This window comes from Hypomesus transpacificus, chromosome 24 (assembly GCF_021917145.1).
Source record: "Hypomesus transpacificus isolate Combined female chromosome 24, fHypTra1, whole genome shotgun sequence".
Classification (NCBI taxonomy): domain Eukaryota; kingdom Metazoa; phylum Chordata; class Actinopteri; order Osmeriformes; family Osmeridae; genus Hypomesus; species Hypomesus transpacificus.
This window is the reverse complement of record NC_061083.1, coordinates 985,980-997,099: the sequence shown is the minus strand read 5'-3', so window position 1 is coordinate 997,099 and position 11,120 is coordinate 985,980. Positions and strand designations below refer to the sequence as shown.

Genomic DNA, 11,120 nt, shown 5'->3' with positions numbered 1-11,120 from the left:
ATGTCATATACTCCCAAGAACATATGGCTCACGCGTGCATGCGAGAGTGTGGTACCCACCTGGAAGGTGACGCTCCCCACGGGGAGGTACTTGTGGTCCTCCAGCATGCTGAGGTACTCGGCCACCAGGGCGGCGGCATGCACCAGACACATGGCCGACTCCGTGAAGCACTTCCTGTTGTTGTGTTTCTCCGCCATGTTCTGCAGCCAGGTCAGGCGCAGGTCAGGCGAGGTCTGGTAGCCCTTTGCTATTCTGTGGCGAGGCGGGGAACAGGCGCGTAACCATTTGACGAAAACCGTTCGCAAAGACCATGTTGGTCCTTTGTGTGTGTGTGACTACATTTGTATACGGCTGTAATTGGGGTGTGACCTTGTCAAAAATAGGTCACGTGGATGTGACTGAAATACAAAATGGCCGTCCGGAAGATGAATGGCACGCAATTGAGGGGCATGAGGACTCATAAGCGAGTGGGCCGCTGTATGCATAAACACACAATCTGTCCATGTATTCTGTCACTCCCTCCCTCCCTCTCTCGCAGACGTGTACTGTGTCTGTATTTACATCCCCGAGCCTAAATCACAGGGCCTAAACTGTAACCACATGGTTTCCATAGTGAACACAGCAAACAGGAGAAAAACATTTGAACCCAAACCACAGACAAATGGGAACCAGCAGCAAAACACAGGCTGGCGTTGGTGTGCATGTGTGTGCGCTTGCATTGGTGTCTTTGCGTGTTTAGGAATCTACGTGTGTGTGTGTGTGTAATACCTGTACATGAGATCCATCAGCATTTCGGGGTCTTCCTGGAACTCTCTCATCTTCACAGTGTCCGACAGGATACTGTTGAGGTTCCTAAGCAGCTCGTCCACCTAAAAACACACACCTCTAATTACACCATTATGCGCGCGTGTGTGTGTGTGGGTGTGTGAACAGTACATGTCTCCACGGGCTGTACCTGCGACGGCAGCTGCGTGTTCTGCATCTCAACGTCCTCCTCTGCGTAGGCCAGGATGGTGCGGAGGGACCGACGCAGGTGCTCCTCGTGGAAATCAGACGACTTGCCCACCAGCGAGGCCAGGGACATGGTCACCTGCATCTTCACCCGGGAGAAGTTCTGACCACACAGGAGGAGGGAGCGGAGGTCAGCGACAGCGTGACCAGTCCGGCTAACCAGGCTAACCAGGCTAACCAGGCTAACCAGGCTAACCAGGCTAACCAGGCTAACCAGGCTAACCAGGCTAACCGTACTTAAAGCCACGGAAGACACGCGATGCAGTTCCATTTCCAATCAAAAAACGTTATCCCTAGTCAGTGAGGACTATGATAGGACTTGAAAACGATTACTTCAGGTACTCCATCCATCCTCACTATCAGCAGCTGAGCGGGAAATGATCCCCCATTAGGGCAGACATAATCATCCATGGATCATCCCCACAGCCTCATTCTGTTCTACTGAGTGTGGAGCCAGGGCCCCATCACCGCCCTGGGGATGTGTGTGTGTGTGTGTGTGTGAGTCACAAGTCGACTCCTCTCCTCCACCTTCTTCCTGCCAGCCCTCCTCTACCTCCGCTAAAACACAAATCAAACCCGCCTTATTAATTTTATACATTAACGGGAGGAAAATTGCTTCACGCCTCATCCTCCTTTTCAACCTTAATCTCATTTAGTGGAAAGAGGGCAAACGAGAGGGAGAAAGATAGTCATTTTGGAGGGATAAACATGACTCAGAAGGATGCTATGCTAATTAGTCTCACAGCAATAGCAGGAGAGCCTCATACAGCATATAAACAAACTGAGAGGAAAAGGCCTTTCAATCTAAATGAAAAACAAGTGACTGTGATTTCCATGGGAAAATAAAGAATATTCCGGGTGTGCATGTTTGTGTGCGTAGGCATAGGTCAATGGGTGGACATTAGGGACATTCCTACCAAAGTCAAAAGATCATTAAAACGCCCCAAACCCCCTCCCCCCCCCCCCCCCCCACCCCACCCCAATTATAAGGGAAAGTTTCCTGCCTCAGTCTCCCTACTGCCCCCTTTACGCTACGATGGCTTTTCACCCTTTCCCTCTCTCTCTCCCTCACACACAGCTCTGTCATTAGTTAAAGGAAGACGGGAACACAGGGGGCAGACAGTGACAGATCTCCCTGTGCACTCAGAAACACATCATTCAGCAAAAACCTTCTCCACCGCTCAGCTCAAAATAGACATGGAAAAGACATTAACGCTGGGCGGGAGAGGAAAACGACGGAGACAGACTCGGAGTGTTCAAGCGTGTGTGGCGAGAGAAAGAGAAAGAGACACACACACACACACACACACAGAAAGATAGAGAGAGAGAGACAGAAGGAGAGAGATGGAGAGAGAGAGAGAACAAAACCGAGAAAAGAGAGAATGCGTTTCGTATCCGCGTGTACGCGCGACGGCGTGAGTTAGGCGCGTGCGCGTCCTTACGCTGGCCGAGCTGTAGCTGTATCTCATGATGAGGTAGAGGGTGGCGCAGGCCTGACTCCTGTTGCCGTCTACAGGGCTGCTGCAGTACTGCAGCACCTTCTGACACAGGTCGGCGCACTGCTCCGCCTCCTCCTCGAACAGCAGCTCTCCGAACTGCATGTCCACGCACAGAAACACGCACACACAGACGATCTGTCAGCAAACGATGGAGAAATGGGAATATACACTCGCGACAAACATGAACCGCAACTTATACACACACACACATGCACACAGTGAGCCGCAGGGAGGGGCCCACCTTGACAACCAGAGCTCGCAGGGTGCTGAAGCAGTGAGACAGGAAGGTGGTGCTCTGGTTACAGGAGAGACAGTGGAGCAACACCCTCAGTACCCCGCCCACCACGCTGTCCTTATTGTCCGACAAGGGGATGGCCTGGGGGAGCACAACACACGGACCAGCCAATGTCAGGGTCAAAAGGGGTGAGTGACGGTCGAACCGAGCCAATCCTGCGGGGGGAGGGTGTGTTCCGACCTGGACGATGGTCTCCAGCAGGTCCAGTACAATGAGGTTGGCCTCTGTGGCCAGATTCCCGCTGATCATCGCCTCTTGGTCCAGCTCGGCCTTGGTCCTGAGGTGGTTCAGGTTTGGGGTGTTAAAGGCAGGATAGGCATGTTGTAATGTGGTTGAGAAGCACTTTTTGTCATATTTGCTGAAATAAACTTCACATCTTGACGGCAACCAATACATCGAAAGGTTCAACCGTAAAGTGTAATCAATCTGATACATGTGGGCATTGCAGGACTTTAATATACAAGACAGCATTTGGACCGAATGCAATGATTAGACAGGCTATTTGTCTGTGAAACTACCGACCACCTGGCAGTTGTCAGGCAGCGCGTTCATGTGTTGTGGGAGTGTCTTTGAAGGGAGGGGGTGGGATATTTTGGGTTGAATCCTTTCAAACGCAAGCCAAAATGGCTAGGTTCGCAAAACTTACTGACCCTGCCTTTAACGTTTGATTGTGTGTGTGTGTGTGTGTGTGGGGGTATGTGGAGTGGGTGTGTGCGACTCACTTGTCATGTTTGTCGTTGGTCTGCCTCCACTGGGTCTGATCTTTCCTCCAGCGCAAGTTCTCCCTCTGACCCATGGTCCTGTCATTTCCTGTACGGGGTCAAAGGACAACCAGGCTCTGATCCAATCAAATCGCAGCTTCAAATAACAGTTTGTGATGAGAAATAACAAACATAGTGAGGGAGTGAGACAGAGAGATAGTGATACAGTACGTTTTTTTACTTTCAAGATATCTATATTGGGCAGTCAAAACTGCCAGTTAACTAACAGTTACACCACAACAGCCATGTCTCTCACTCTTATTTCCAGACAAAAAAAAAACACAAAAAACTTCCCTCGTTACAACTTAAGCTCTAACCCCCCCTCCCCATCCACTGTGCACAAGCCACCCCTCACACGTCAACAAACTCTTCCATCTTTCCCACCAGCATACAATATGAGAACTCAATACGTAACCTTGCCATGGCCAGCCCCAGCAACACTGCCATTGCATCAAGTGACCCTACTCTTGTCTTCCATATTACCAACTTGGCCTGCCCAAATAAATAGTTCAAGAGGCACGATCTCCTCTTCTCCTGTGTACCCCGAGTCCCCCTATAAACAGCGACGCTGAAAACTTCCACCCAACCCTCATACACCATGCCTGCAGCACCTGAAACAGGCTTTGTAACCTGGAACGCTGCCTAACAGTCTCATCCTGGTTACAGAACAGACATTCCCCTCCCCACCGTAGGGCAGAGAGACAGAGAAAGAGAGAGGGGAACGAGAGGAGAGACAGCAAGATGGCGAGAGAGAGAAAGAAAGAAAGAAACAGAGATAAAAAAAAAAGAGAGAGACAGAAACTGAGAAATAAATAGAGGGAAAGAAAGAGAGAGACAGAAAGAAACAGAGGGAGGGAGACAGAAAGAAAGAAAGAGGGAGGGAGAGAGACAGAGGGAGGGAGAGAGACAAACGGCACTGACCTCCAACCCTCCTCATCATCTCCCCCCGAGCTCCTATCCCCCTAAGCAGAGAGTTCTCCAGCTGCAGCTTGGCCTGCTGGGACTTCTGGAGAGCCTGGGTGCTCACCTTGTCACTGCTCTGCTTCCCCTGACACACACACACACAGAGAGACACACGCACAGAGACAAACACACATGAACGGCCCACTCGGTGTCAGCTTTAAAGCAGCAGCGATACAAAAGGGGATTTAGCCATAAACATACATCGGCTGGGCAGATATATAGTTACTCAACCCGTCTTCCATGAACATGAAAATACCCTCACGCCCTCTTTCAGTCCCTCCCTCCCCTCCCGCCCTCACTCTGTACTCGAAGCAGGACACGCAGATGATGAGCAGCTCCAGCAGCCTGTTGAGCTGGGAGAGGGGCATGTCCAGGGCCCAGCGCTGGATCAGGCTGCTCTCCGTGTTCTTCATCACCCACAGGAAGCACACCAGCAGGTGCCTGCTCGTGTCCGCCGACAGGCTGGCCACCGACTTGTGAGACTGGCAGGATGGAGAGAGGAGGGGGAAGGGAGGAGAGGTGCGGGGTAGGGTTTAATACCGAAGGGCACGCCCACGGTGGCAGTTGTGGACACGGCATGCCGTGGGCTATTGGGTCTGAAGTCACTTATTAGGCTACGGGCGGAGGATTGTCAGCGGAGTCCCAGCAGCTGTGATATGCGACGCCTCCATTAAACCTCCCACTGCCGGAGGTGTCGGGCGTCCCTGTGCGAGGCGACAACCATGCTGCTCTGGACACAGAACACTGTGGCAGATACAGGGAAACCCATTTATCTAGGTGTTCAGGAGAAAACTGGGGAAGGCAGAGAGAGAGAGAGACAAAAAGAGAGAGAGACAAAGAGAGAGAGAGACAAAGAGAGAGAGACAAAGAGAGAGAGAGACAAAGAGAGAGAGAGGCGAGAGAGAGAGAGAGAGAGAGAGAGAGAAAGGTAGAGCAAGAGAGAGGCCGTTTTCAGAAACCATGTTGTTGCCATAGCCCCGTTTGATGGATGCATGTGTTGAGGAGAGCCCAGCTCACTCATGATGGTAATGTCTCGCCGTAAACCATCTCTTCAGTTGTGTGCGTGTGTGTGGTGTGTGTGTGTATAAGTGTCGGGGGAGGGGGGGCTCAGGATAAATGATGTCTGTGTGCGCTTCTGACAACAAATTCATCTACCTCAGAGCAGCTGACCTGCTATGAGGCAGTGCTCTCACACACACACACAGTGTGTGGCTGGATCGAAACCAAAAAGGCCCTCATTTGACATAACACATGGACCTACGCCACCATAACCCCACTCTGATTATCTCACCACCGATGCCATGGAAACAAGAGCATTCCTCGCCAGGGTGTTGAAGGGGTTCCCGGCGATAGCCATGGCAACGGACTGATTGATGGGAGTGACGTTTTCGAGGTCGTCGTCTGTCTTGCCCTTGCCCCCGCGGGAATCAGATACTACGGAGGGTCACAAGGGTCAAAACTAGGATGTCACACCCCGGCTGTCTGTCTGTATATGCACACGGATTGTATCTGCTGTATATGCGTTTGCGTGTGTACCTGTGAAGTCCAGGTAGTTGATGGAGTCGATGATGATGCCCACCAGTGGGAGGTAGAGGGCGGCCACTTTGGCCTTGACCTCCGGGGAGACACAGCGCTGGTCCAAGTCGTGGGCACACAACAGACTGCAGGTGGCATTGATGGCCTTTTTCTGGACCTTACCCCTACACACCAGACGTGAAGGTTAGTCACCGTTGAAGCTGCATGTGGGAGCGCGTGCATGTGTGTGCGTGCGCAGTGCGTGTAACGCGTGTGCGGTGTGCGCGCAGGTGTGTGTGACCGGGCGAGTGAAAAATGACTCTGCCGGCTTGTGCCTTTTCTCACGCAAATACACCGTCTCATTGCGTTGTGTGTGTGTGTATTTATGTGTGTGTCTGTGTGTGTACCGACCCCTCTGACTCCATGTCCAGGGCAGCGTTGAGCTCAGTCAGCAGTAGACCAGTTAGGTAGTGCTGCTGCTTAAAGTCCTGAGACAGATCAAACATTCCCAGGATCCTCTGCTCCTGGTAGCTGTATGAACTGGATGTCTGAGAAGGAGGACAGAGAGAGAGAGAGACAGAGAGAGAGACAGAGAGAGAGACAGAGAGAGAGAGACAGAGAGAGAGACAGAGAGAGAGACAGAAAGAGAGAGAGAGAGAGAGTGTTGTCATACCCGGCATGCTGATTGGACATGAACAGTCGAGAGGAGGAGGAGACCAATGGGCCGCTGGTTGTCGGGGGAGCTGACCTGTGAGGAGACGGACGGACAGGGAGAGGCGGGCGCGGAGGCGGGGCTACTGAAGAACAGGTTGAGGCTGAGGTAGTGCTCGTGGCTACACAGGATGCGCAGGAACTCCAATCGCATGCTGATCAGCGTCGGCATGGAAACGCTCTTGGCCGACATCTGGAAGGCAGCCAATAAAGAAGGGTCAACGTCAAAGGTCAGTCACGCGCGATTTGTCTGGGATAACAAGCTCCAGGCCAATCGACAGGCTGAGTTGTGAGGGGCCCATGCCTGGCTATAGCCACAGTCTCTGGCCGTAGCAGGGGGCTACATTACCTGGTTACAGTAGTTCTTGACCAGCTGGAACACAAAGCCTCGGTCCATGAGAGACAACAGGTCGTAGAGGAAGAACGCCAGGCTGACGTTCACCTTCTCGGCCTGCTCCAGCTCCTGTCAATGACAAGATTCGAGTCAGATGGCTGAGCGGTGAGGGAGTCGGGCTAGATATCAAAAGGTTGCCGGATCGATTCCCCGCCGTGCAAAATGACGTTGTGTCCTTGGGCAAGGCACTTCACCCTACTTGCCTCGGGGGGAATGTTCCTGTACTTACTGTAAGTCGCTCTGGATAAGAGCGTCTGCTAAATGACTCAATGTAAGATCAACACCTTCAACCCCAACCCGCCAGACACGGACGACGGCGCGTAGCGAGGAGGAGGCCAGACGGACGGAGCCGTCGAGGCTGGCGGGTACCTTTTGCTGCTTGATCAGTATGGTCCCGATCTCCGCGGTCACCACGGAGACGATGGTGGTGATGTCGTCTTTGAAGCGATCCGAGAAGCGACTTCGGCGCGGGACGTCCCGTTTCTCCAGCTTGGACGCGTGCTGGGCCATGCTCTTAACCTGGAACACACGTTACATTCAATTCAATACCGATCTCAGATGGCTGAGTGGTTAGGGAATTGGGCTACTAATCAGAAGGTTGCCGGTTCAATTCCCTGCCATGCGAAAATGACGTTGTGTCGATGGGCAAGGCCTTCACCCTACTTGCCTCAGGGGGAATGTCCCTGTACTTACTGTAAGTCGCTCTGGATAAGAGCGTCTGCTAAATGACTAAATGTAAGTGCATTACAACGACATGCAGTTAGCATCCGACTGCAAGTACAAATAGAATGTTGCCCAAAACATTGTGAAAATTCAGATACCTGGTACACAAACACAAGAAAATGTCTCTTTTCGAGACATACAACATCCCGCTAAGGCACGTGAACTCACCAGAACCTCGAAGAAGAACCAGGCGTACTTGTATGCGTTCTCTCGACACACCCCGGTGCTGACCACCATCTGCAGAGCCAGCTCCTCGTGGAACTGCTGCAGAGACACACACACACACACACACACACACTGATTCAACTCTGCCACGGTGACTATCCCAGTTCAGTTCAGTATCATGGTCAAGTTGTTGAACTAGAGAGGGTCGAGGTCAGTTCTGGCTGTGGTACCTACAACACAGTTCAGTATCACACTGCCACCCTGTGGAGGTACTTAGAATTGTCCTAAGGCAAAAACGAACACTAAACTTGCACGCAAGGTCATCGTCATGACCCAATCCATCGGTTTTACAGATGCTACGTTATGCGTGGACTGTCATTGTTTATCGGTGCACCGCTGAAAACAGAACCCCCCCCCGCTCAGTGGGACGATAAAGAAACTGAAGTCTGGTTTAGAGAAGGTGCTTGAAGGGGTGGTCTTACCTTCCGGTTGGAGGGTCTGGTTCCTCCTGTGGAGCTCTGAGCGTGGCTGGTCACGTCCATGTATGTGGACATGCGACTGCCTGGGTGGTTGTGTCCCTGAGGAGGAGGGATTAAACACACCGTTTGGTCAACTAAGTAAGATTGTGTGTGAGCGTGTGTGCGTGTGTGCGCGTCTCTGGACGTGCGAGTGTGCACATGCATGTGTTTGTCTCTGTCTGTGTTACTATCTATGTGTGTTAGTGTGTGTGTGTGCGCGAGTATGTGTGTATCTGTGTGTGAGTGTGAGTATGTGTGTATCTGTGTGTGAGTGTGAGTATGTGTGTATCTGTGTGTGTGTATACCTTGGCTAAGAGGATGTCCTTCACCTCGGGGTCGTCAGCAGGGTGAGGGGTGGGGATGTCTGGGTTGCTGCTGCTGCGGAGCCTGGACTGCAGCAGCATGGTCCCCACCGTGGTGGCAGACGCCCGGCCCATGGTGCTGTAGCGCCCCTCGGTGGGAAGCGGAGCCCCCGCCGCGCCTACACACACACACGTCTGTGTGAATATTTATTATTTTTGCATCTACATTCTTTTTATACCTCATTTCACTAACTAGGTCTACCAATGGGCAGTCCTTACTGTGATCATAAATCATATTTATAATGCACATCTCTGAGTGCTACAAAGCATATTGTAATCAAAGCTGATTCATGAATACTGTACTGTACTGTACCTGTACTGTAGCCCTCATTGGGAACCTCGGGGAGCCGGAACACCCAGTACAGGTAGGTTGCTAGGAGACAGTTCCTGCCCTGATGGTCTCTGGCTAGCTCCTGGCTGTTGTGAAGACTGTTGACGATTGAGACCACAGACTCAAATGCTATCTGGGCCAGGTTGGCTGTAACACACACACACACACACAAAACTATCATGAGTACAATGAGCACTGTCCATACACTGGGTATGTTTATCCTTGCACGGGCCCCAGATTTCTACCCCTTTGAGGCTATCAAGGAACTTTACTAGAGAGCAGTCTATCCAAAGCTCGTTACACTCCCTGTCTGTATAAACCTCCTCTTACCTGTCTCTCTGACGCTCATTAGAACCTCCTCTTACTTGTCTCTCTGACGCTCATTAGAACCTCCTCTTACCCGTCTCTCTGACGCTCATTAGAACCTCCTCTTACCCGTCTCTCTGATGCTCATTAGAACCTCCTCTTACCAGTCTCTCTGACGCTCCTTTGAACTTCCCCTACCTGTCTGTGTGTTTGTGTGGACATACACCCTAAGCCTGGACATAAAGAGATAGGGCAAGAGCTGCTGCTAGCCCACATCTTCTCCCTACGTGTGTGTCTGTCTGTCTGTCTGTCTGTCTGTCTGTCTGTCTGTCTGTGTGTGTGTGTGTGTGTGTCTGTCTGTGTGTCTGTCTGTCTGTGTGTGTCTGTGTGTGTCTGTGTGTGTCTGTGTGTGTCTGTCTGTGTGTCTGTCTGTGTGTCTGTCTGTGTGTCTGTCTGTCTGTGTGTCTGTCTGTCTGTGTGTCTCCCCTCTGTCTGGTACCCAGCTCCCTACCCGTCTGTCCAGCGATGAGCATGGGCTGCATGATGAGAGTGAAGAGCTTGTCCAACACCAGGTGGAGGTAGAGCACCAAGGGCTCCAGTCTGGAGGAGGACAGCGACACGATGCTGAGCTTCAGCTCGGGCTCCAGCTTGTTCTCCGGAATCTTCTCGTCTCGTACGCGCAGGGGGAAGGTGGCCCCGCCCCCCAGGGCGTGACAGAGGGTGAAGAAGCGTTCCAGGTGGCTGTCCTGGGATTCAAACCAAAGGGGGAAGGGGTCAGTGTGTGTGTGTGTTTGTGTGTGCGCACGTGCATGTGGGGGGTAGGCCAGCTCACCTGGGTGTGAACAGAGGACACTGCCTGTACTTCCAGGTTGTACACTCCTTTATGTCCCTCCATCCACTTCACAGGGGGAACTTGCTGAGGGATTTTCTTCACAAACACGGACACACAACACACACAGACCCAGAACACACTCAGACAGTTAGTGTGACACTGCATGAATGCAGGCAGGGGATAGGAACAATAGGCACAGTCGACGAGGTCAATTTAAAACAGAACCGATCTGTTGCAGTGCATGCGTGATTCAGGAAGTCAGATGGCTAAGTGGTTAGGAATTGGGCTAGTAATCCGAAGGTTGCTAGTTCGATTCCCGGCAATGCAAAATGACGTTGTGTCCTTCGACAAGGCATTTCACCCTACTTGCCTCGGGGGAATATCCCTGTACTTACTGTACGTCGCTCTGCATCAGAGCGTCTGCTAAATGACTAAATCTATATGTGAATGATTCCTACCTCAGGTGAGTGTAGAGAGTAATTGACAGGCAGGCGTTCCAGAGCGATGGGCAGGCAGTACTGTCCAGTCTGAAGTCTGTCGTTGCACAGGATAGGTAACCACTGGAGGGAAAACAGACACATTGGGTCATACAGAGTCTGACGGGATCATGCCAGCTCTCTACTGTTCCTGGACGGTCTCAGCTCTCATAACAGGCGGCCTCATATCCCCGGCTATCTCGACGATAGTACACCCGCCCTGGTAAATACGGTATACGTTACAAACTCAATGACCCA

General features: G+C 52.0%; 1 protein-coding gene across 4 annotated transcripts in view; it reads right to left on the bottom strand.

Annotated features, from left to right (window-relative positions):
- Positions 1–11,120, bottom strand: part of dock8 (dedicator of cytokinesis 8) — a 44,672-nt gene that overhangs the window by 9,072 nt on the left and 24,480 nt on the right. For 3 of the 4 annotated variants that reach the window (XM_047048648.1, XM_047048645.1, XM_047048647.1), the window contains 22 exons: positions 10,845–10,946; positions 10,387–10,482; positions 10,066–10,300; positions 9,231–9,395; positions 8,861–9,036; positions 8,520–8,615; positions 8,041–8,136; positions 7,519–7,668; positions 7,105–7,218; positions 6,793–6,948; positions 6,456–6,592; positions 6,066–6,229; positions 5,821–5,963; positions 4,829–5,011; positions 4,488–4,614; positions 3,528–3,615; positions 2,986–3,082; positions 2,752–2,886; positions 2,454–2,606; positions 956–1,114; positions 769–869; positions 60–252 (listed from right to left, as the gene is read on the bottom strand). In XM_047048648.1, the coding sequence (XP_046904604.1) occupies positions 60–252; positions 769–869; positions 956–1,114; positions 2,454–2,606; positions 2,752–2,886; positions 2,986–3,082; positions 3,528–3,615; positions 4,488–4,614; positions 4,829–5,011; positions 5,821–5,963; positions 6,066–6,229; positions 6,456–6,592; positions 6,793–6,948; positions 7,105–7,218; positions 7,519–7,668; positions 8,041–8,136; positions 8,520–8,615; positions 8,861–9,036; positions 9,231–9,395; positions 10,066–10,300; positions 10,387–10,482; positions 10,845–10,946 (3,066 nt within the window). The remainder of the gene's footprint in view (positions 1–59; positions 253–768; positions 870–955; positions 1,115–2,453; positions 2,607–2,751; positions 2,887–2,985; positions 3,083–3,527; positions 3,616–4,487; positions 4,615–4,828; positions 5,012–5,820; positions 5,964–6,065; positions 6,230–6,455; positions 6,593–6,792; positions 6,949–7,104; positions 7,219–7,518; positions 7,669–8,040; positions 8,137–8,519; positions 8,616–8,860; positions 9,037–9,230; positions 9,396–10,065; positions 10,301–10,386; positions 10,483–10,844; positions 10,947–11,120) is intronic. The other variant, XM_047048646.1, reaches the window with a different exon arrangement.